General features: G+C 37.0%; 1 protein-coding gene across 12 annotated transcripts in view; it reads left to right on the top strand.

Moving 5' to 3' along the window:
- CEP170 (centrosomal protein 170) overlaps positions 1 to 11919 on the top strand; it is a 131149-nt gene extending 119230 nt beyond the window's left edge. For 11 of the 12 annotated variants that reach the window (XM_043924010.1, XM_043924014.1, XM_043924015.1 and 8 more), the window contains 4 exons: positions 3694 to 3782; positions 7125 to 7218; positions 7944 to 7995; positions 9579 to 11919. In XM_043924010.1, the coding sequence (XP_043779945.1) occupies positions 3694 to 3782; positions 7125 to 7218; positions 7944 to 7995; positions 9579 to 9868 (525 nt within the window). In that variant the 3' untranslated portion in view covers positions 9869 to 11919. The remainder of the gene's footprint in view (positions 1 to 3693; positions 3783 to 7124; positions 7219 to 7943; positions 7996 to 9578) is intronic. The other variant, XM_043924011.1, reaches the window with a different exon arrangement.
- Positions 11920 to 26642: the final 14723 nt, after the last annotated feature.

Here is a 26642-nt window from a genome sequence, read left to right on the forward strand (position 1 = left end):
GCACGCCAGGTATCCCTGTCCTTCACTCTCTCCTGGAGTTTGCTCAACTCATGTCTATTGAGTTGATAAAGCCATCCAATCATCTCATCCTCTGTTGCCCCCTTCTTCTCCTGCCCTCACTCTTTCCCAGCATCAGGGTCTTTTCCAGTGAGTCAGCTCTTTATATCAGGTGACCAAAGTATTGCAGCTTCAGCATCAGTCCTTCCAATGGGTATTCAGGGTTGATTTCCTTTAGGATTGACTGGGTTGATCTCATTGCAATCAAGAGTCTTCTTGAGCACCACAGTTTGTAAGCATCAATTCATCGGTGTGCAGCCTTCTTTATGGTTCAAATCTCACATCCAAACATGACTACTAGAAAAACCATAACTTTGATTCTATGTACCTTTGTCAACAAAGTGATGTCTCTGCTTTTTAATACACTAAGTTTTTCATAGCTTTCCTTCTAAGGAGCAAGAGTCTTTGAATTTATGGCTGCATTGATTTTGGAGCCTAAGAAAATAAAATATGTCAGTTTCCATTTTTCTCCACCTATTTGCCACAGTGTTGAGACCCGATGCCATGAACTTAGTTTTTTGAATGTTGAGCTTTAAGCCAGCTTTTTCACTCTCCTCTTTCACTTTCATCAAGAATCTCTTTAGTTCCACTTTGCTTTGTGCCATACGGGTGGTATCATCTGCATATCTGAGGTTGTTGATATTTCTCCCGGAACTCTTGACTCTAGTTTATGATTCATCCAGCCCATCATTTCTCATGATGTACTCTGCATATAAGTTAAATAAGCAGGGTGACAATATACATCCTTGTTGTACTCCTTTTCCCAATTTGGAACCAGTCTTTTGTTCATGTCTGGTTCTAGCTGTTGCTTCTTGACCTGCATACAGGTTTCTCAGGAGACAGGTAAGGTGGTCTGCTATTCCCATGTCTTTAAGAATTTTCCACAGTTTGTGGTGATTCACACAGTCAAAGATTTTAGCGTAGTCAGTGAAGCAAAAGTAAATGTATTTCTGAAATCCCTTTGCTTTCTTTATGATCCAGCGGATGTTGGCAATTTGATCTCTGGTTCCTCTGCCTCTTCTAAATGGAGCTTGTCCATCTAGAACTTCTTGGTTCATGTACTGCTGAAGCCTGGCTTGAGAATTTTGATTATAACCTTGCCTGCATGTGAAATGAGTGCAATTGTACAGTAATTTGAACAACCTTTGGCATAGCCCTTCTTTGGAATTGGAATGAAAACTGACCTTTTCAGTCCTGTGGCCACTGATGAATTTTACAAATTTGCTGACATATTGAGTGCATCACTCACAGCATCATTTTTTAGGATTTTAAATAGCTCAGCTGAAATTCTATTATCTCCACTAGCTTTGTTCATATTAATGCTTCCTAAGGTGCACTCAACTTCACACTCCAGCATGTTTGGCTTCTAGGTGAGTGACCACAGCATCCCAGTTATTCCAGTCATTAAGACCTTTTTTTGTATGGTTCTTCTGTGTATCCTTGCCACTTCTTAATCGCTTCTGCTTCTCTTAGGTTCTTTCTGTTTCTGTCCTTTATCATGCCCATCCTTGCATGAAATGTTCCCTTGATATCTCCAGTTTTCTTGAAGCCATCTCCACTATTTCCCATTCTTTTGTTTTCCTCTATTTCTTTACACTGTTGATTTAAGAAGGCCTTCTTATCTTTCCTTGCTAATCTCTGGAACTCTGCATTCAGTTGGGTATATCTTTCCCTTTCTCCCTTACCTTTTGCTTCTTTTCTTTCCTCTGCTATTTGTAAAGCCTCCTCAGACAACCACTTTGCCTTGTGTTTCTTTTCTTTGTGATGGTTTTGGTCACCACCTCCTCTACAATGTTACTAACCTCCATCTGGTAGAGGCACTCTATCTACCAAATCTAATCCCTTGAATCTATTTGTCACCTCTACTGTATAATCATAAGAGATTTTATTTAGGTCATACCTGAATGGCCTAGTGGTTTTCCCTAGTTTCTTCAATTTAAGCCTGAATTTTGCAGTAAGAAGGTCATGATCTGAGCCGCAGTCAGCTCCGAGTCTTGTTTTTGCTGATTGTATAGAGCTTCTCCATCGTTTGCTGCAAAGAATATGACCAGTCCATTTTCAGTACTGACCATTTGATGATGTCCTTGTGTAGAGACGTCTCTTGTGTTGTTGGAAGAGGGTGTTTACTATGACCAATGTGTTCTTTTGACAAAACTGTTGGCTTTTACCCTGCTTCATTTTGTACTCCAAGGCCAAACTTACCTGTATTCCAGATATCTCTTAACTTCCTACTTTTGCATACCAGTTAGCTATGATGAAAAGGATGTTAGTTCTAGAAGATGTTATAGGTCTTCATAGAACTGTTCAAACTTCAGCTTCTTCAAAATTAGTGGTTCAGGCGTAGACTTGGATTACTGTGATGCTGAATGGTTGCCTTGGAAATGAACTGAGATTATTCTGTCATGTTTGAGATTGCACCCACTAGTGCATTTCGGACTCTTGCTGACTTTGAGGGCTACTCCATCTCTTCTAAGGGGTTCTTGCGCACAGTATTAGATTTAATGATCATCTGAATTAAATATGCCCATTCTCATCCATTTTAGTTCACTGATCGCTAAGATTCCGATGTTCACTCTTGCCACCTCCTGCTTAACTATGTCCAATTTACCTTGATTCATGGACCTAACATTCCAGATTCCTATGGGGTTTTGTTCTTTACCACATTGGACTTTACTTTCACCACCGCTACTGACAATACATGGAACTGATTTTGGAACCCATATCTATTTTTAGGATGCAGGCCAAATTCAGCCTCCCACCTGATTTTGTAAATAGAGTTTTATTAGCTGCAGCTCCTTTTGCTGTAATATAGCCTCTCTTGCTATGGTGAGAGAGGTGAGTAGTTGTAACAGAGACCACATTGGCCCCAGTCTTCACTCTCTTGCCCTTTACAGAAGTTTGCCAACCCTTGCTTTTGCCCATAAACTTCAGCTGGAATGGTAACAACTCCCAACATAAAAACTTATTCTTGGGGACTTCCCTAGTGGTCTAGTGGTTAAGACTGCCTTCTGATGCAGAGAGGGTATGGGTTCGATCCCTGTTGGGGAGCTAGGATCCCACATGCCTCATGGCCAAAAAACCAAGGCATAAAACAGAAGCAGTAGTCTTAGCAAATTCAATAAAGACTATTAGAAAAATGGTCCACATTAAAAAAAATCTTAAAAAATAAACTTACTATTTTGTATACATTTTAAAAACTTATCTGTCCCACTGTGGAGAACAAGGATTGTAATCTTCTTGATCTCTTTGTTCATCTTATTTGTTGAAAGAATAGATGACAAATTATTGTTCTAAGTTACTTATATTCTCCCAATTATGATAATTTGAATTGGAAGCATGAGAGACAGAATCATGATAGTAATTAAAAATTAGATAACATGGGTTGTCTTTTGAAAGTTATATGATGAAAATAATATGGAAATGTGACAACTTATTTAACAAGAATTCCTTTCTCAATTTTTATTTCTCATTCTCAGTGTAGTTACACAGTACTCTTAATTAAATCCTTTATCAAGTTTTATTAAAATTAGCATAAATATGAAATGCCCCTAAATATAGTGAGTTGTGACCATTCTTGGTGCTTATCTGAGGTAGTGGTAGTATTTTAATGTCTTTTCTTCCCTTTCCATGTTTCAGGTCATGGGAGATAACCTGTTGCTCTCATCCGTCTTTCAGTTCTCTAAGAAGATAAGACAGTCTATAGATAAAACAGCTGGAAAGATCAGGTACTGTGTACTCAGATATCCTTGCTTCTATAAAAGCAGATTACTTTCCTTTCTAGTATATTTTGAAGGATGACCTATATAGCTAAATTTTACATGGCATTAGTCAAAAAGTAGGTGAAGTGAGTGGGCTAGAGGATAATGAGACATGACATTGGAGAGATAAGGAAGGACCAGTTTGGGCAGAACTTGTTTAAGGAGTTTGGACTTTATCGTAAAAAAGCCATAGGAAGTTAATACCTCAAATGCGTGGCTTTAAAATATATATGTGTGTGTGTGTGTATATATATAAAGAGTTTTAATATTTTATTTTCATTTCCCTGATTATCTTGTCTCTCTCTCAGGACATACACATGCCACTTAGGAAAACATAAAATTAAGGAGGAAAAAACCCAATGTGGCTGATAATAGCACTTTGCCTGAGATTTAATTTTCAAATTTTTTCAATTTCATTGGTTTGGGGGATTGGTTTGTTTAATACACCAGTATTATCCATAAAGACACCATGTAAGTCTCCTCATGTGGTCATGTGACCTAGCAGCAGGAAAAGCTTGAGGCCTCCTTACCTACAGATGGGAATCCCCTATTATTTCATCCTACCTGCTGAAATATGTGCCTTTTTTTCCCCAGTAAATGAGCCCTCATCCAGTCATTTATGCATTCAGTAGATCTTCATAGAGTACCTGCCTTACACCATTCTCTCCTGTTGATAATTCCTTACCACAGAGTATCTTTCTCAATCTGCACTGAATTAACTCATCCCTAGTTTCCTCTAGAAAAAAAAAATTGTAGCTTAGACATTTAAATAAAATTGTGACCATTGAACACATTGATGGTTAGTTGGTTGGTTGATTTTGTTGTCTCAGAAATTTGACAGAATTTCGAAAGTATAAAAAATTAATATTTTTTTAATGTTAATTTGTTGCCTTCAGTTTGAGTGTTGAGTTTTGCTGTGTGTAAAGCACTGGCAGGCTCTGTGAGAGAGAATAAGAAAGATAAAACATGCTGCCCACTGTTATGGTCTTACATCTGGTCGGCGAAGGACAGCGTATGTACAGGTAACTGTGGTACAGGAGAGCACATGATAGATTAGTGCCCAGTTAGAGGTAAGAACAGAGAAAGGATCACCTTCACCCCGGACTGTCAGGGATTTGTGGAGGAAGTAATATTCAAAGCTAGATATAATTTTTGGTGAGCAAAATCTAAAGAATAGAGGCCTGAGCCTTTTACACAGATAGTACTAGAATAGTTTGAAAAATGACTGGTCTTTAGGTCTGCACCAGGAGTTATAAACTGAAATGCCTATCCAGACCTGTCTAAAACTATGCTGTAAGTTATTCTAATACTTTCTATAGATCCTTGGATTCCATGTGAAAGTGCCCCCCTCAGGGTGTTCAGTGTGGCCCTGCATTGGTCAACTCCCAGTTTCCAACCCCGGATTTGCATGAATTGGGGGCCAGTGCTAGAGAATAGATTGTGGGGGTCTTAGAATATGTGCCTAAGACTCTTCTTTACCTAAACCGACTACTTTATCAAAAAGGAGTTTTATCTTCATAGTTAAATTATTGAATGAATTTAGTTTTGGAATTCAGTATATTTTCATGCTGCTGTTTAGTCTGACTACTCTTTTGAATTCATTATGTAATATGAAGATCGGTTGAAAGCCCTGATTGTTTCTGAAAGATCTGTAATGACCTTTGCACAAAAACCATTTAAATTCTAACCATTATGATCTGGCCTGATTTCTTGATGTAGTTTTCTGCTTGCTTAGTGTTTAAGTATTACACTTCACTCCATGAAGCCAAAATTACGATTGGCTTTATAAACCTGCAGCACAGTCTTTACAAATTGTCTTTAAATTTTTTATCCCTTTAGTGGCTTAGAACTTCTGGGATGTGTGTGTGTGTGTGTGTGTGTGTGTGTGTGTGTGATTTGGGAGTCTCAGGTAGCATTTTTACCAAAGATGAAATATGTATGGTTTAACAATTTGAAAAAGCGAAAAAGCACTAACATTGTACTCAGTAACCATCTTCTGGCAAAATTCACCGAGTTTTCAGGATGGCTAAGCACAGACACATTAAATAATCATTGTTTTCTTACTTTCACCAATCCTAATGCTCTAAGGACTCTCTTAGAGAGCACACAGTAATTTCTCAGGCCTTAATTTCACAGTCATTAGGATAACAGCTCCTAGATAGCTAGCAAGGATATTTAGTCTTTGGGGTGTAGAAATTTTAACAGTAGATCAGAAGAGTATTCTCTTCTAGGATTCTAGATCCATCGTTACCTTTTGAAGCATGATTATTTGTAATTGTAGATGTTCCAGACTTGTAATTTGACATGATGAATTTGGTATTGACTTGATATTGATGAATTTCATGTTTTTAAATAAGTTGAACCTGGCATTTTGAATTTTGAAGAAATACAAATAAAAATGTAATCTAGTTTACTACTTAAATACTGATCAACTTCTAATAGTAATACTTTACCTTCTTGTACAATATTGGTTATTGTATAAGGCCGTTAAACTAGATTTCCAGCCCAATGAAGAAATTCAAATAGAAACTAAAAAGATACTTAGTATTTACAGCTCTCTAAAGCTGCTGGGTCATGTCTTCTAGATTGGAGAGAGAGATACCACATTTGAAAGATAAGTCAGAATTTTGTGATGCTTTATTTTATAAGATGCCTGAAATTAATTTCGAGCATAGGATCTTTATTGGCAATTGTTTTTGTCAAAAGGATAGTTTCTTAACTCTTAACAGGTTATTATGTAAAATATATTAACATGAATTAGCATTTTTAAAGAAAAGAAGCATAAGTATTCTATTATAATTTTCAACCTTTGAAATTACGTACACACTTTGATCAATTACTAAGAAGCCTTTTCCTGTTTAAAGAGGTCCTAACAAACTCAATTGCTTATACTTAATTCAACCTGTTTTCATCTTAAATTCATCTTATATTTGTACTGCATATGTACTGTATGAAACAAGTTGTATTTTTGTTATAAAAGGTGGTTATATAAAAATATTAGATAAAATTTTGGGGTTATATTGTCATCTACATTTGTTTTATATTTGATTCTCAATAAAGAATGAGATAAATACTAAAGGGTTTTTATGTGTCTATTTGTAGCTAGTCAGTTACTGTTTTAGTACAGATCTATCACATAAATGAGTTTATTGTTAATATTGGCTCAGTGTTTAATTCACAGTTCATGTAACACTTAGTGGTATTTTTAATTCTTGTTTAGCTTTGAAAAGATATGTTGTTTTTGTGTTATCATTAAAAATGTGATTTTTTAAAATATGAAATATAAAAAGCTAATTTTTTTATTTATAGAATATTATTTAAAGACAAAGATCGGAATTGGGATGAAATAGAAAGCAAGTTAAGAGCTGAAAGTGAAGTCCCTATTGTGAAAACCTCAAGCATGGTATGGTAATTTTTCTTGAATATTAAAACATTTTTTTTAAAGGTTTTATGTTCAGGGAATGATATGCTGATTTTTTAACTGTTCATTGATTTCATTTATAAAAGAAGATATAAGAGCACGAATTTGGGGCCTTTTATGCTTTCTCTTTTCTGTCACAGGGTTTTAAAGTGTTGACTGCTTCAAAGTTGTACAGGGTGTGGAGGAACCTTTTATGTTTCTCACTATTAATACACTCTTGTTCGTATAATTATATGTTATAAATAAGCAATTTTGAAATAAGAGCAAACTCAAATATAAGTTGACATGAATCATTTCTGTTTACTTAACAGATTGCTTATCTCTCCAGAATTTGTACTGGTTTTTATTATTCAGGAAATCATCCTAAAATTGAGGTTGCAGTTTGTACATTTTCCATAGACAATCCTTAAGTGCTTTTTACAGTTGTTGGAAGATTGATCAATATATCTTTACATATACAGTATTATTATCTAACTTTTCATCTTCTATTACTATCTCACTGAAAAGAATTCTGTTTCAGTATTAAAGATTTTAAAATTCAAGTCTTTTTACTGAACATCATAATTATCTCATATCCTGTTGCTACAGATTGGGGCCATGTCAGTAACATTAAGGATATCAAATAAAATTAGTGTAAAGTTTGTTGCTTATCAAATAAAAATGTTTTAATTAAAGTAAGCTAATTCTTGTCATTGTTTTCCCTACAGGAGATTTCGTCTATCTTACAGGAGCTAAAAAGAGTTGAAAAGCAGCTACAAGGTAAATTTACTACTGATTAGGTATCAAGAGCTAACAATTTTAGAGCAAGTACATCCTAAGTGATATTTCTAAAATACTATTAATTTGAACACTATTTGATTAAGTGTAATGATGTATGAATAAAGATATAAAGTTCTACATATTTAAATTACTCATAAAAAGACAGTATAAATAATTAAAAATACAATTCATAGTATTACATAGTATCTATTATTTGTATCTATATGGTAGATACAATATAGATTATATTATATATCTATACTATATAGTATCTATTATTTGTATATATATTTATAAATTATAGTATATGAAAAATATGTAAAATAATATATTGAAATGTGTATATGCAGCTGAAAATGCTTGTTGACAATTAGCATTGTTTACTTGACTTGATAATTCTTAAATTATATTTGTGGTACAACCCATGTGAAGTAATAATGGTTTTATAAGTCATAATAATCATTTGGATGTACCATAAGAAACACGTGCACATTGGACATAGGGACCAGAAGAGGGAGTAGAGAAGAAAAAGAGACTGTTGGCCTCCTAAACTTTAACAGGGACATTGTTTTTGGTGTGTGTCAGATCTGTAATTACGCACTTATGCCTATGTGTATTTTGACCTAGAAGTCCCCAGTGGTAAAACAGGCAGATCCCAGAGTAGGTTCTAATTTTACTCAGTCTTTGTTTGAATTATCATAGGCATGATGTGTTGGTCCTGGCTAAGTGGTTCTGAATCTTTTCTCAGCCTCAGCACACCTAAGCGTATATCCCCATGAGGCAAAGTGGCTTGTTTACATGATTGTTAGCTGGCAAAAGGGAGTATGCTTTTAAAAGGACCTCTTAAATAATTCTTCTATCTGTGATGCTTCTTTTCCTCAGCTCCCCTCTCTACCCAATACCACGTTGAAAATCACTGCCAAAAACTTTCCCTTGTCCGCTCAAGGATCTTTTGGATTGAGAGCTGGTCTTTATCTGGCCCTTGCCATGGAGAATGCAAGGTCTGCTTGGCCTGCCATGGAATATGAATATCTAGGCTGTGAGGGATTTTTATGACTCAGTGGTCCATAAAGATGTACTTGTGCATAACAAATACCCTAGCACGCTCACCAGGATGAATGACAACATGTTATGGTCGCTTCAGAGTGTGCTGTTTGCCTCCTCAACTTTCATGTTACTCTGAACCCCAGCTTAGCAACTAATCCCAATTATTTGAGTAATAAATAAAGCCAGGAGTAGTTTCTTTCAGTCCTAACCAGTATTTTCATCATCCTCTTATAATGATTAAAGCATATTTCAAAGAGACCTTTCCTGAATTCCACATCTCCAAATCCTAGTCTTCCAGCAGGTTCAGATGCCTGTAAATAGCCTACTCAAGGGACCATAGAAAGCTTTCAGGTTTTTATAATCTACGATATAGATGAGCCCCAGAATTACTGAAAGTGGGGTTTTAAATACAGAATTGGAAGGACTAAGCAAATTAAAGCTTATATAAGCATTAGTAATTAAAATATTATCCAAATCATAAGCAATATTCATATCCAAATTTAGCTGCATCCCTCTATTCCTTTCCTTTCTTTCAGCTATCAATGCTATGATCGACCCGGATGGAACTTTGGAGGCTCTGAACAACATGGGATTTCCCAGTGCTATCTTGCCATCTCCACCAAAACAGAAGTCCAGTCCAGTGAATGACCACGGCAGCCCGGGTCAGACACCGACACTTTGCCAACCAGAAGCTAGGGTTCTTCATCCTGCTGCTGGTGCAGTCTCAGCCGAATTTGAGAATGCCGAGTCTGAGGCTGATTTCAGTATACATTTCAATAGGTTCAACCCCGAAGGGGAAGAGGAGGACGTTACAGTACAGGAATGACTTTCTCTTGCTTGTTAAAATAACCTGTGGAATGACTAGAATTATTGGAAACAGCATAGTGTTGACTTTTAGAGAAAATAAGACAGCTTGGTCAACTGCAATCTTGTTATCTCTGTCTTCTTAATTTTATTTATTTATTTTTTATCTATAACGTGGAGCCATAGTAATCCTTTCGAACCATTGAGATGACCATTTAATGCACATAGAGGAAAAATTAGATGGTGAAAGTTTCACATTTTGTGGTTTTTATGATTTTCAAATTGAATTAGATAATTGCATCCTTTCCCTTCATAGATCTTTGTTTTTTTTTCTTTAAGCCATGCTGTGACCTACAAGCAAACTAAATACCCAACCTTTCTGACCCCCATGTCTCCTGTGCCAAGCTGCTCCCTGAAATGGACTTGCTCTTCGTCTGTACAGATTTGTTAAACACACTTATATTTGCTTCTTAATAATAGGATTTATATTAGTATTCATTACCATTGGATACAATGACATATTGCTCTCCACAGTCAAACTGACCTTTCAGAACAGTCCTTCTTGTGTTCTAAGATTTTCCAACATATATGTGATTTATATAACTTTGTTGCTGCGTAAATTGTCTTAGGGTTTATGGAAATGAACTATTATGTTTGCACTAAGATTTGCTGGGAGTGGTAGGTGGACATATCTATAAATAAATAAGGACTAACCATCATTTTTTGTATATAGGAGATTGATAATTGTATTTGTTTTAACCCCACAGTGTTTTACTCCACTTTCAAAAAGATCAATTTGGCACTTTTTTCCCTTTTTTTTTTTTTTTTTTTTAGTGAAAGTAAGATTTTTGTCTCATTTTAGGGCAAATGATAAGTAGAAGGATTAAACTAGACGGATAGGTTATAGGTGGAGTCTATTTTTAAAACTAAGAACATGTATACAGGTCCTGTGTTACCAAGTTTATATGTGACAGTTGAAAAAATTTTTCCCTTGAAATGATCATGAAATTAAAATTTTGGGCATTAGGAAACTTGGAGAACCAGTAGTCATAAGATTAGTAGATAGTTTCACTCCCAAGCAATGAATTGCTTCTGTGTGTTTCCCTGTAGGACCCAGTAGTAAATCCTGTCTCAGTCGTATACATTTATAAGGACCCTACAAGATGACGACCAAGGCTTTGGGCCTATGCTAAACAGGAAGCTTATGAAAAGTATCTTCTATTAACTTGTTTTTTCTCTTTTCAGTAAGTTCACATTTGGATAAGTTTAAAAAGAAAGTAATTATCTTTATGTTTCCAGAACACTATAATTTTGGATAATTCTTAATTCAGTTAAATATTATTAGACCTGGATTTTTGAAACCCTTGATCCCATCAGTTTATAACGGTTAAAGCTGCAACTTTCATGAAATAGTCTTTAATATTTCAGCAATAATCCTATGCTACATTTGTTTTAAGAAAGTAACTGTTCAATTCAAAAGTTTACAGGATTTTTAAAAATCCTGTACTGTTGGGCCAGTTAATAAAGATGCAAAAAAAACAAAACAAAACCTGTTTTTAGAGACATATAAACAAAAGTCTGTTGTATAATGGATCTCATTATTTTTTTTTAATTTAAAAAAAGTAAATGAACTGTTCTTGTAAAGCTAAATTCCCCATTCTGTCTAATAAAGGAAGACTGAAAAAATGGTTTTAAAGAACATGAATGGAAAGATACAGTTGCTTTGAAGGAATAAATGAAATGTTAAAACAGGGTTGATCCATTTGAAGAAAGAGTAGAAAAAATTAATCACCACTGTTTCATCTTTGTTTAATGTTTGGGTACTGATGATATCAACATGGAAGTAGAAGGTAAGGAGTTGTTTAGGAAAATATTAGCATCTGTTCTACTTACATTATCATTTAAGTGTTTACACAGTTTTGTTCAATTACAAACATTTGGCCTTTTACTATGTTATTTTTATTTTGTATGAATACATTATTCTCCTTATTTATTTTTGTTACCTTTATTACTTATGTTATTTTGTTATGCATTTACAACTCCATTTTTAAATAAAGTGTTTCTGGAACTTTATGCAGTTGATTGTACATAATTTATTCTATCATCTGAATTGCTAATACTTCATCAGTTTATCAAATAACTCTATATCATTTTCTAAGGTTAAGTAAAAAACGTTCTTCAGTTTACTTAATATGTGATAACTGTAAAACTCACACTCTTTTGAGCTAAAGAAGAAAATATTTTCTTAGCAAATTATAGTAAATACAATTCTCTTAGCTTAATAATCTAATGTATATATAGATAGATATTTATATATGTATTCGATTCCTGGGTCAGAAAGATCCCCTGGGAAAGGGAATGGCAACTGCAGTATTCTTGCCTGGAGAATTCCATCGACAGAGAAGCCTGGTCGACTCTTCGCGACCCCATGGACTATAGCCGGGGCGCCCCATGGGGGACATTAGTGGTAAAGAACCTGTCTGCCAACACAGGAGGCATGAGACGTGAGTTTAATATCTGGGTCAGAAAGATCCCCTGGAGGAGGGCACGACAGTCCCATGGACAGAGGAGTCTGATGGGCTCAGTCCATAGGGTCACAAAGAGTCCGACATGACTGAAGCCACTTAGCACACACGCACACATAGATACTTACATATGCGCAGCCTTTCTTTGTTGCTGGCATGGAATCATCAGGAAGCTTTATAACTGATATATTCGGGGAACAAAGAAATTCTAAAAAATCTTAAATTTAAGAACTATCCATTTGAACTCATTTGTGCCCAAGAGTCTTAAATATCTCCCCGTTACTGTTACACTCTCAGCTTTTTTAGGCTCTCCATAATCTGGCTCTTTCCTTATGTGTCTGTGTGCAGCTGATACAGACTCTCCACCCTGAGACAATCTGGAGCTTTTTCATCACTCTATGTGCTTGCTTCTTCCTCCCCTTCCTTCCTGCTTACACACATTCCTTCCATTCTTCAGTTCCACTGAACTCTTCATAAAGCTTCCCTCACTTGACTGAGCCCTAGTAAAGGGCTGTGTCATACTTGCATTTTCCCCTTCCCTTCTCCCTACACAAAATTTTCTTCCTTCTAAATTAATAATCTTTATTTCCTGGATAAACTGTACTTTAAAATGTCTGTGTGTTTGCTTCCTTTGTGTGTCTTTGATTTTGCTTGTCATCTATGTCTCTGCCTGATAGGATCTTAACTTTTGAAAGGTAAATAGATGCTTGGAATCCAGACCCTTTCCTCACTAGCTAAAAATGTGTTTGTCTTCTGATCTACAGGAGGAAAGCATCTTAATATCCAAGAAATCTCTCCCAATCCAAATGGTCTATGACTTCAAAATAGTTATCCATCCTGTTTTTCTTCAGAAAAATACCCCAGATCATATTTATTCAACAACTGTGTACGAGGCACTGAAGTTACTGTAGATAAACAGAAATAAATGATTGCCTTCACAGACCTTCTATTCGAGAGTAGGGAAACAGATAATAGAAACTAAAAATCAGTTCAGTTGATGATATCAGATGGAGTAATCGCATTCTCCTTTACCCTCCCAGTGGATTATTTACATTGCTCTCTCCCTAGTTTCTTAAAAGTGCATACTGCTCAACAAATGATTCAGTTAAATACTTTTTGTTTGGGTTTTTGGGAACATTTTGTGATCAGACTTTGAACCTCCACGTTTTTCCTCAGTTCTGCTCTTTGCTGTAGTAAGACCTATAGCCTCTCCCTCTCTTTTACTGAAGTATATTTGATTTACAATGTTGTGTTACTTTCAGGTGTACAACAAAGTGAATCAGTTATACACACATATACGCCCACTCTTTTTTAAGAGTCTTTTCCCATATAGGCCATTACAGAGTATGGAGTAGAGTTCCCTGTGCTATATAGTAGGTTCTTATCAGATATCTATTTTATATACAGAAATGTGTCTGTCATCTGCAGCCTCCCAATTTATCTGTCCCCCTCCTTACCCCCTAGTAACTGTAAGTTCTCTACATCTGTGACTCTGCTTCCGTTTTGTGAATTAAGTTCTTTTGTACCCTTTTTTGGACTCTACATACAAGTGATATCGTATGATATTTTCTTTCTGTGTCTGATTTCACTCAATATGACCATCTCTGGATCCATCAGTGTTGCTGCAAATGGCGTTATTTTGTTCTTTTTTATGGCTGAGTAATATTTCATTGTATATACCACATCTTTATCCATTCCTCTGTCAATGGACATTTAGTTTGCTTCCATGTTCTGACTGTTGTAAATAGTGTGGCCGTGAACATTGGTTTTTTATTAGGTTTTTTACAGGCATATGCCTACTAGTGGGATTGCTAAGTCATATGGTAGTTCTGTTTTTAGTTTTTTAAGGAACCTCTGTACTGTTCTGCATAGAGGCTGTACCAATTTACGTTCTCACCAACAGTGTAGGGGGGTTCTCTTTTCTCCATATCCCCTCCAGCATTTATTGTTTGTAGATTTTTTTTCTTGAACTGTGTGACTCCACAAAAATCAGAAGGCACTAGGTAGTGAAATGTGCTAGACAGATTGAGTGGGGCCAGCATGGAGCTTTTCCTTGTGAAGATGCAAGAAAAGGGAGGTATGAAGCTAACACTCCACACTGGGAGATGGTGATGGAGAGGGAAGCGTGGCGTGCTGCAGTCCACATGGGTCACAAAGAGTCAGACACAACTGAGCGACTGAACAACAGCAACAACTTTAACTTGAAAATCCAAATTATTTGTGACCACCCTCCGCGGGCTGTTTACCCAGCAGGCAACTTGTAGAGCCTGGATAAGCCAGTGCTCTGTTCCTGTTCTTCAATGCTTTGTCTCAGGACAGTGACCACAAGTTTGAGGAGGTCATTTGGGTCCTTCCTCTACTTTGGGGTAGAGTTCATTGAGCTGGGGATCCTAATAAACTTCCAACGGTAACAAGCAATGACCAAATGTTATGAATGTCTTCCTTACCTGGAACACAAATCCGTTGAGAGAGATTATGAACTGTCTCCTAGAAGTCTGGATATTGAGTTCTTCAGGGAGAATGCTATCAAGAACCATGTTAAGTTATGAGATGACTGTTGCTCTAGTCTTGGTTTTAAAGATACAAAACCCAGGGCTGCAAATATGGAATTGCTGTCTCTAGTGAGTCCATATCAGACCTGTGACTAGAGAGCTGCCTCAAGCTTTTCATTATAATACTTCTAAGCAAGGCAAACTGGAGAGAAGGAAATACCCTTTGAATAAACAGAGAATGACCCTGGAGCTTTATTAGAGACAAAACATGGATGGAGTGCAGCAAGAGCTGCTCTTTCCTCCCAGAAAAATATAACACAGTCTAACCTTACAATCAATTCTAAGAGGGCCTCCTATGCCAACTATGAGGGTAGGGTCTGTTGGATTTTCTCTGAATAAGAAAAGAATTTCTGCCAAATTTGAAATGAAGAAATGTGTAAATGTTTTAATTTTATATATATGCACAAGTATATATACACACATATAATACATGTATGTATACATATACATAATGCATATATACAAATTTTAGATCTTATATATTATCTATACATATCTGTGTGTGTGTGTGTGTGTGTGTAGTGTTCACCAGACATTGCACCTTTGGTTATCCATTTATTTCAATCTTCAAAAATTCTTAATGGAAAAAATTTCAATTCCCTGGAAGACTGTAAAAGGCACCTGGAACTGTTCTTTGCTCAAAAAAATAAAAAGTTTTGGGAAGATGGAATTATGAAATTGCCTGGGAAGTGTCAGAAGACAGTGGGACAAAACAGTCATTTCATTATTCAATAAAGTTCTCAGTGAAAATGAAAAGTGTGTCTCTTATTTTTACTTAGACTGAAGGGATTTTTGGTCAATCCAATAATAAAGTTGACAGAATTAAGACTAGTTGAAGAGATGTAAATGTGGGAAGATGATATATAGTATTTTTTAGAGTTTTGAATGTTAAACAGTGCTGGCTAAAAGGTGGAAATTCTTGAGAGTTCAGGCCTAGATAGGAGTCTTTTCACAAAGATTTCTGGGAGGAAGGTGTGAGCACAGGTCAGAGCTAGTAGGAAGAAATGGTAAAAAGAATGGGTTTTTAGAACTTGGTGGGCAGGTGTTTCGATTTCTGTTCTCAGGACTTCCCTGGTGGTTCAGTGTTGAAGACTCCACGCCCCCAATGCAGGAGGCCCAAGTTTGGTCCCTGGTTAGGGAACTAAATGCCACATGCTGCAACTAGGAGTTTGTATGCCATAACTAAAGATCCCACATGCCACAACTAAGATTCAGAGAAGCCAAAAAAAAAAAAATCACTAGTTACTACATATGAAATCTTAACAAGTTGGGTAGTCTTTCTGAGATTCAGTTTTTCATTCCTGTAAGGTGCAGCTAGTAACACCCAGTTCATAGGGCTAATGAATAAAATAAATTATAATGTACATAAAGCTTTAACACACTTAGTAGTACATGTTATGCTGTCTGTGTTATGCAGGTAGAAACATCTCCAAAGCAGATACAAGCAAGAGAAGGACTGAGTAGTGAGTAGGACTAAGAATTTTAAGATAGAACTTAGAGTTAACAGTGCCTAGGTGATCATTAGTAATCTTTGATAAAACAATAAAGTGGAAATAGTGAAGTTATAATATTTCCTTTTTTAAACTGGAACTATTTCAGATACATTATGTAAGTCAGGCCACATTGCTTCAGGTTCAACTTTATTTGGGTGGTGGTGAAGAAATGGAGGCAGAAAGTTAAAAGAATGGAAAGAATTGGAATATTTTACTTGGAGAGGAAATATGGCTCTTCACCTTTTTTTAACTCCAAACAACTAACACAGTAGTGAGAATACCTCAAAGGCTCAAATAATGTTTGTCTTAACTAAAACAAAAATACACGTTACGATCATGTGGATTATAACAGATGCTTTTTAACAAATTTTTAAGACTCCAGACACACACTGGGTACCAGGCCTTTGCATCACTGTTTCTTCATCTGAGACCATTCTTCCCCAATTATCATGCTGGTGCATTCCTTCATTGCATTCAGCTCAGATTTCAGTTCCTCAGATAGACCTTCTCTGCACACCCTCTGAGATAGCCACTCATGCCCTATTACTTTTCAGGGATTGACATTTACATTCTTTGTAGTATTTATCATCCCCTGACATGCACTTATTTATTTACTGACTAATATATTGCCTGGGCTTCCCTGGTGTCTCAGTTGGTAAATAATACACCTGCGATGTGGGAGATCAGGATTTGATCCCTGGGTTGGGAAGATCCCCTGGAGGAGGACAAGGCAACCCACTCCAGTATTCTTGCCTGGAGAATCCCATGGACAGAGGAGCCTGGCGGGCTACAGTCCATGGGGTCACAAAGAGTCAGATATGACTCATAGACTAAGCATAGCACAGTATATTGTCTATAACCTCTCCCTCAACTAAAATGCATGCTCCAAGAGAACACAATTTTTGTTTAATTCACTCCTGTGTGTCTAGTGCCTGTAACAGTAATTAGTGCATTGGCAGTTAATAAGTGACACACAGAGAGATGAATGAATGAACTGAGTTTTTGTCTTTCTGAGTAGCTGAAGGAGAAAGTGTTATTTTCCTCTCATAATTGTTACTGATCCATTAAAAAAAAAACAACTTTGTATTATTTTGGAAGAGTCTTAGAATTATTTTAAAAGGTACAAAGATAGTACAGAGAATTCTTACCCTCTTCACTTAGTTTTCAACCTTGTTAACATAACGAAGTTTCAGACTTTACTTGGATTTCACCAGCTTTTCCATTCATGACTTTCTGTTCCAGGAAGCAATCCTGACTGACATTGCATTTAGTCACAGCCTCTTAGCTGGCTCAGGTCTTCAGCAGTGCCTTGGTCTTTGCTTCTTTTTCGTGACCTTGACAGTTTCCGTGCTGATCCATTATTGAAAGTGTTGACAGAACTTCTACTCTCCATCACGTTATCGCTCTCTTGCCTCTCTACAATTTACTCGGTTTTAGTCAAAGTTTGGGCTCCTGCCATGGATGGCCTATTTTCGTCTGTCTTGTGCAGCCTTATTTCACATATCAGTGAACATTCTATAAAGAATGCTTGTGAAAATTTAACTATAATATGTCAGCAAAGAAAATACATATTTTATATAATAGTGGATTCTTTCTGTGTTAGAAAATTTTGCTTGATATTTATGAGAAAGTCTACTCATAGCCTTCTTCCTTTTAAGTGTCCTGTTTAGTCAATGCTTCTCCTCACTTTTCCTGTAAAGGGTATATATCTCTCAAGGAATAGCATGAGGTTTCAAATTAATGTAGTTTTTCTCTAACCTGTGGAAAAAATTTGATTTTTTGTAAAATTTTACCTGACAGGACAAAAAAAAAAAGTGTTTTTAGTCACATGTATGAATGTAGTAAATATGTTAAGTATCCTAAAGCCACAACATAGGATAATGACAACTTTGACTCACAGGTTATTTACATCAGTGTGGGTTCACTGCTATAAAACTCAAAACAGAAGGAGGAAACCTGTGATTTTTTTTCTAATAAGTGTACTTAATTTTCCCAACAGGCCCTGCACTGTCATATGTATGTTACAGATTTATTCCCTGTATTGTACTTAGATGTTTATTTGATTTTCTTCCTGATGGGGATGTGAGTTTTGCAAGGGCAGAGATTGTGAATAATTTACATTTATACACCAGCTTAATTTATAAGGGCTGGGCCCATAGTTGGTGCTCAAACACATGGGAAAGCCCTTATAAGTTAATGAAAGTATTTAAATTACAAAACTCAAGACACATCCATCCTAATTCTTTTGTTTTTGTATTCTTGAAAAGGTTTGAAATGTTTTTATTTTCAAAGAAGTAATAAGTTCACATAGGAAACACAGCTCCAAGCAGAATCACTTTTACTCATGTCTGTTAATTCTCGCCTTGGTCCCAGGAGTTTAACAACATCAGGTGCCATGAGACTTCCAGTCTGGCTTCAGAGATGGTTACTAAACTGGTGATCAACTTCCACCTGGTAAGGCCGTTAGCTGTGTCAAGACCACTGTCTCTCCTCCTCTTCTGCATTCCCTACTATGGAAAGGTAAAAACCACAGAGGGCACACTTGAGACCCCCAGGAACATGCCTGATGGATCCCTGGGGTCCTCTGTCATGGTTTTTAATGTTTGTGAAAATGCCAAGTAATATAAATATTTTATTGTCCTAAAAATTGCACTATTTTTGTCTGCACTTCTGGGCTGGCATAGAAAGGTAAAAATTGTTACTGCTTATTAAACAACTCCCACGTAGGAGAGCTATGGTAATTGCTAGCCCTTGTTGTAAATGTGAAAATGAGACTCAGAGACAGGAGTTGACTTCACCAGTGTCACTCAGTTTGAAGTGGCAGAGCCATGGTTTGCACACAAACTTTAAACCAAAATAGACCTTAAAATAAAGAAGATTACAAGAGATAAGGAAGGACACTACATAATGATGAAGGGATCAATCCAAGAGGAAGACATAACAATTGTAAATATCTATGTACCCAACATAGGAGCACCTCAATACACAAGACAAACACTGACAGCTATAAAAGGAGAAATTGACAGTAATGCAATAAAAGCAGGAGATAATAACACCCCACTCACACCAATGGACAGATCATCAAAACAGAAAATTAATAAGAAAAAACAAGTCTTAAATGATACATTAGATGAGATAGATCTCATTGATATCTTCAGGACATTCCATTCAAATGCAGAAGAATACACTTTCTTCTCAAGTGCACATGGAGCATTTTCCAGGATAGTCCACATCTTGGGTCACAAATCAAAATTCAGTAAATTTAAGAAAATTGAAATCATATCAAGCATATTCTCTGACCACAACACCATGAGACTAGACATCAATTACAAGAAAAAAACTGTAAGAAACACAAACACATGGAGATTAAACAGCACATTTCTAAATAACCAACAGGTTACTGAAGAAATCAAAAGGGAAATAAAAAAATTTCTAGAAACAAATGACAGTGAAAACACAACAACTCAAAACCTATGGGATGCAGCAAAAGCAGTTCTAAGAGGGAAGTATATAGCAATACAATCCTACCTCAAGAAACAAGAAAAACATCAAATAGACAACCTAACTTTACACCTAAAACAATTGGAAAAAGAAGAACAAAAACCCCCCAAAATTAATAGAAGGAAAGTAATCATAAAGATCTGAGCAGAAATAAATGAAAAAGAAATTAAAAAACAATAGTAAAAATGAATAAAACTGAAAGCTGGTTCTTTGAGAAGATAAACAAAATTGACAAACCTTTAGCCAAACTCATCAAGAAAAAAGAAGAATCAAAACAACAAAATTAGAAATAAAAGAGGAGAGGTTACAACAGATAATGCAGAAATACAAAAGATTATAAGAGACTATTATGAACAACTATATGGCAATAAAATGGATAACCTGGAAGAAATGGACAGATTCTTAGAAAAGTTCAATATTCCAAGACGGAACCAGGAAGAAATAGAAAGCATGAACAACCCAATTAGAAGCACTGAAATTGAAGCTGTGATCAAAAATCCCCAAAAAATGAAAATCCGAGGACCAGATGGCTTCACAAGAGAATTCTATCAAACATTTAGAGAAGAGCTAATGCCTATCCTTCTAAAACTCTTTCAAAAAAACTGCAGAGGAAGGAACACTTCCAAACTCATTCTACGAGCCCAACGTCACCCTGATACCAACACCAGACAAAGAAACACAAAAAAAGAAAACTATAGGCCAATATCACTGGTGAACATAGATGCAAAAATCCTCAACAAAATTTTAGCAAACAGAAATCAGCAACACATCAAAAAGTTCATACACCATGATCAAGTTGGGTTTATTCCAGGAATGCAAAGGATTCTTCAATATCCACAAATCAATCAATGTGATATACCATATTAGCAAATTGAAAGATAAAAACCATATGATCATCTCAATAGATGCAGAAAAAGCCTTTGACAAAATTTAGCACCAATTTATGGTTGAAACTCTTCAAAAATGGGAATAGAAAGAACCTACCTCAACATAGTAAAGGCCATATATGATAAGACTACAGCAAAGATTATTCTCAATGGTGAAAAACTGAAAACAGTCCCCGTAAGATCAGGAACAAGACCAGGGTGTCCACTTTCACCACTATTATTCAGCATAGTTCTGGAAGTCCTAATTATAGCAATCAGAGAAGAAAAACAAATAAAAGGAATCCAAATCGGAAAAAAAGAAGTAAAGCTCTCACTGTTTGCAGATGACATGATATTGTCCATAGAAAACCCCAAAGATAGTATCAGAAAATTAACAGAGCTAATCAGTGAATTCAGGAAAGTTGCAGGATACAAAATCAATACACTTGCATTTCTATATACTAACAGTGAAAAATCAGAAAGAGAGATTAAGGAATCAATCCCATTTACCACTGCAACAAAAAGAATTAAATATCTAGGAATAAACTTAACTAAGGAGACAAAGGAACTACACACAGAAAATTATGACACTGATGAAAGAAATCAAAGATGACATAAACAGATAGAGAGATATTTCAAGTTCCTGGGTAAGAAGAATCAATATTGTGAAAATGACTATTCTACCAAATGCAGTCTACAGATTCAATGCAATCCCTATCAAATTACCAATGACATTTTTCACAGAACTAGAACAAAAGATTTCACAATTCATATGAAAACACATAAGACCCCGAATAGCCAAAGCAGTCCTGAGAAAGAAGAATGGAGCTGGAGGAATCAACCTTCCTGACTTCAGATTATACTACAAAGCTACAGTCATCAAGACAATATGCTGCTGGCACAAAAACAGAAATATAGACCAATGGAACAAGATAGAAAGCCGAAAACTAAACCCATGCCCCTATGGGTACTTTATTTTTGACAAAGGAGGCAAGAACATACAATGGGGCAAAGACAGTCTCTTCAATAAATAGTGCTGGGAAAACTGGACAGATACGTGGAAAAGAATGAAATTAGAACACTTCCTAACACAATACACAAGAATAAACTCAAAATGGATTAAAGACCTAAATGTAAGACCAGAAACTATAAAACTCCTAGAAGAAAACATAGGCAGAACACTCGATGACATAAATCAAAGCAAAATCCTCTATGACCCACTTCATAGAATAAAGAAAATAAAAACCAAAGTAAACAAGTAGGACCTGATTAAACTTAAAAGATTTGCACAGCAAAGGAAACTATAAGCAAGGTAAAAAGACAGCCCTCAGATTGGGGGAAAATAGTAGCAAATGAAACAACTGACAAAGGATTAATTTCCAAAATATAGAAGCAGCTCATACAACTCAATGCCAGAAAAACAAGAAACCCAATCAAAAAGTGGGAAAAAGATGTAAACAGACATTTCTCCAAAGAAGACATACAGATGGCTAACAAACACATGAAAAGATGCTCTACATCGCTAATTATTGGAGAAATGCAAATCAAAACTGCAATGAGATATCACCTCATACAGGTCAGAATGGCGTCATACAGGTCAGAATGGTGATCATAAAAAGTCTACAAACAATAGATGCTGGAAAGGGTGTGGAGAAAAGGGAATGCTCTTGCACTGTTGGTGGGAAAGTAAATTGATACAGCCACCTTGGAAGACAGTATGGAGATTTTTTTTAAAAACTAGGAATAAAACCACCATATGACCCAGCAATCCCACTCCTAGACATATACCCTGAGGAAACCAAAATTGAAAAAGACACGTGTATCCCATTGTTCATTGCAGCACTATTTACAATAGCTAGAACATGGAAGCAACCTAGGTGTCCATTGACAGATGAATGGATAAAGAAGTTGTGGTACATATACACAATGGAATATTACTCAGCCATAAAAAGGAGCACATTTGAGTCATTTCTGATGAGGTGGATGAACCTAGAACCTATTATACAGAGTGAAGTGAGTCAGAAAGAGAAAGATAACTATTGTATTCTAATGCACATATGTGGAATCTAGAAAAACAGTAGTGAAGAATTTATTTACAGGACAACAATGATGTAAAAGACATAGAGAATAGACTATGGACATGGGAAGAGGGAAGGAGAGGGTGAGATGTATGGAGAGAGTAACATGGAAATTTATATTATCATATGTAAAAAAGATAGCCAATGGGAATTTGCTGTATGGCTCAGGAAATTCAAACAGGGGCTCTGTATCAATCTAGAGGAGTGGGATGGGAAAGGAAATGGGAGGGAGGTTCAAAAGGGAGGGGGTATGTGTATACCTATGGCTGATTCATGCTGAGGTTTGACAGAAAACAACAAAATTCTGTAAAGCAATTATCCTTCAATTAAAAAAATTTTTAAAAAAACTGTAGAAAGATATAGAAAAGTGTTCTGGGCATTCATATGAAATTCCACCAAAAAATATAAAGAATAACTATCATTTATATATTATTAAAGGATTTTTGGCTTTACAAAAGAATTTGCCATAGGATTCCTCTGCATGGTAGTGTGCTTCATTGAATTAAAACTTTTATTTGGTCTCCTACAACTGAATTTACAAGGAACTCTTTGGCCATGCATTTATTGGGTAAAACATATCACCTTATAACTTTTTTTAATTTGTCCTCGTCCTCAAATTGCACTGAGTTTAATAATTAATGTTAAGTAGCAATAAAAAGTCAGAATCCCAGGGCTGGGGGGTCACTAAAGAATTCCAGTTATAAAAACAAACAAAACAAAACAAATTCCTCTCCTATATCTGAGGGAAACAGGTAAGCCAAACTTGAATCTCTTTCTCCCTTAAGTTTTTTTTTTTTTTTAAATTTTTTCATGCTCTGGGATATTGTGAAATGATTTTAAAACAGGCAAGGGAGAAATATAATTACCTCAGGTAGCTGGTTTCTAATCAGCCTGTGAATACCAGGTTCCAGATGGCAATGCAGTTTTAATTTTGCTAAATGCTGTAATTATCTATTGATCTCTATTAAACTGCCAGCAGCTCCATATTCTGGATTGCTCTTCAATAATTCGAAATGACTTAGATCTGCATTGTAAACATGTCTGCAGCACTGAAGCTGGTGACATTTCTGAAATGACATTTGATTCTGCTTCATCTGGCCTATTCACAGGTGGCCAGTCCTTATTTACAGACATAAATCAGTTTTCTGCTTCCTTCACCCCCCTTCCTACTGAAGATGTGTTAAATCTGTGAGAGTTTGGACCAGTCTCATAACAGAAAGGGTCTGGTCTGGGGTCTGATCGTTCTCTGGCTTTAGATCCTATTTAACAAAAAGTTCAGGGTGCCATCCCTGAGTATTCGTGAACCAGAGAAGAGCACATGGTGGGAGAGGTGGAGCATGAGGGAGTAGAGAGGATTCAGAGCCTTTCTGATATGGATAGATATGGATATGGATAGATATGGATAGATAAGGGTAGGTTGCTCACATCATCAGGCCAGAGCTCAGATCCATCCACAGGAGTCAGCTAAGCAAGGAGCTGCAGTCAGGGGTCTGGATCCAGGCAGATGGCAAGCACATGATTCACTAAAAAAATATTGATGGAGGATTTACTAAGTGCAAAACAGTGTCCAGAGTCCACGTTGCTCAGATCATGAGGCAGGGATCAGGAAACACAATGGGATGATGGGAAACATGGAGCAAGTTAGCTCCTAGAAGGTAGGAACTGGCCAGAGATCTGGAATAAGACTCCTAAGATGAGGTCCATGTAGATTCATGTCCAATTACCCCTTATTCATTTTTTCTTTTCTTTTAAACATGACTATGGGCACCTCCCAGATAAAGCAGCCCATGTTGCTAGTGGCTGACCTACTGGGAGAGGTGGAGAAGGAAGGAAAAGCAGGCTTTATTTCTGGGACTTGGTGAAGGATGGTATTATCAGCCTTAGAAGGTTTTCCTTATCCAGCTTGCTTGTTTAATCACTCAGTGGTGTCCGACTCTTTGTGACCCTTTGGCCTGTAGCCCACCAAGCTCCTCTGTCCATGGGATTCTCCAGGGAAGAATACTGGAGTGGGTAGCCAATTCCTTCTCCAGGAGATCTTCCCCACCCAGGGATCAAACCTGAGTCTCCTGTGTCTCCTGCACTGCAGGCAGATTTTTTGCCCACTGAACCATGGGGCAAGTCCAGACCAAGACCAATCATCAATTCTGAAAGAATTGGAGGACAAACTCTAATGAGGCTGTCACCCTTTCAGACTAGCACAGCAACCTAGATTTCTGGCACCCAGACAAGTAGATCTGGGTCCGCAAGGAAGGAACTAAAAACTCATTTATGAGACTAAGTGAAAGTTTAACTGGGAGATAAAACTCATTTATGAGACTAAGTGAAAGTTTAACTGGGAGATAAGACCTCTGTGCATAGCAGCCAGGGAGTCTGTGAATTTGTAAACTTCTGGGGTCTGTCCCGGAGCTTTATAAAGGTGTCTGGGACTGCCCAGAGCTCTAGATGAATTCCCGGCCCATCTGGCATCCCCTCCCCTAACTAGCTCCTGTGTCCCCGATGTCCCTGCCCTGCAGGGCAGGCTGACTACACAGTGCTCATCGTGGCCACTGGTGTGGGCAAGTTCGAGGCGGGCATCTCCAAGAACCGGCAGACCTGCGAGCATCCCTGCTGGCCTCCATTCTGGGCTTGAAGCAGCTGATCGTGGCCATCAGCAAATGGACAGGACTGAGCCTGCCTACAGCACCGAGCTTCCAGACCACCAAGATGTGAGCATCTACTTCAGGAAGATCTGCTACAAGCTGGCTTCCAGGGCCTTCACGTCCATGTTGGGCTGTCATGGTGACACTGTGCTGGAGTTCCCTCCCTAGGTGAGAGCAGGGTGGGGTCGTTGGCCAGCAACGTGGATCCTGGGATGGACACGTGGCAAGCCACATCCCACATCTATGTCCTGCTTCCCCTCAGATGCCCTGACTCAAGAGCAGTGAGGGCAAGAGGAGAAACATGTCTCCCTGTGGTTTCCTCAATCTTCAGTATATAAAAATTCTATGTATTTACTGAATAAAATTAATAAAAGTTAACTGGCTCTCTTGATTTCTTCCAAGGAGAAGAGCATGAGGTAAATGGGGAACTCTAGGGAGATTGCAACTAATTTAAGGCCCACAGGCTTCAAAGTGTTTGTGCCTTAGGTTGTGACTGTGATTTATGGTCTTACCTCCCTCTCCTACCCAAGGCTCTGTCCCACTCCACTGTTTCCCTCAAACCTAATCACCTCTGGCCAGTCCTCCACTTGAGGAAGAAGATTGGTTTGGGATGCGAAAATATATTCACAGTGGTATAGGGCAGGATCTCAGTGTCAATACGTTAGTCCAACACAACCTCAAATTACCCTTTCAATGTCTCCAAGAAGCACGCAGTTTGAGCAGGGTTTTTCAAATAGTGGCTTTTGGATTCACAGCATCCTAAATTGGGCTTCGATGGTGGCTCTGTGGTAAAGAATCCACCTACCAAGTAGAAGACATGAGTTCAATCCCTGGATCAGAAAGATCCCCTGGAGAAGGAAATGGCAACCTACTCCAGTATTCTTGCCCAGGAAATCTCATGGACAGAGAAGCCTGGTGGGCTACAGTCCATGGGGTCACAAAGAGTCGGACATGACTGAGCAACTAAACACACACACAGTTTCATGGGGCAAAGGAAGGGGGGATATGAGAAATATAGATTCAGGTGCCCTGTCGCAGATACAGTGAATCAGAATCTTTGAGGATTATGAATTTTAGAAGAAAATAAAATCACTCACTTCTAATTGTGAATCTTATGCAACCTTATGAGAACTGCCAATTTA

Source organism: Cervus elaphus, chromosome 14 (assembly GCF_910594005.1).
Source record: "Cervus elaphus chromosome 14, mCerEla1.1, whole genome shotgun sequence".
Lineage (NCBI taxonomy): Eukaryota > Metazoa > Chordata > Mammalia > Artiodactyla > Cervidae > Cervus > Cervus elaphus.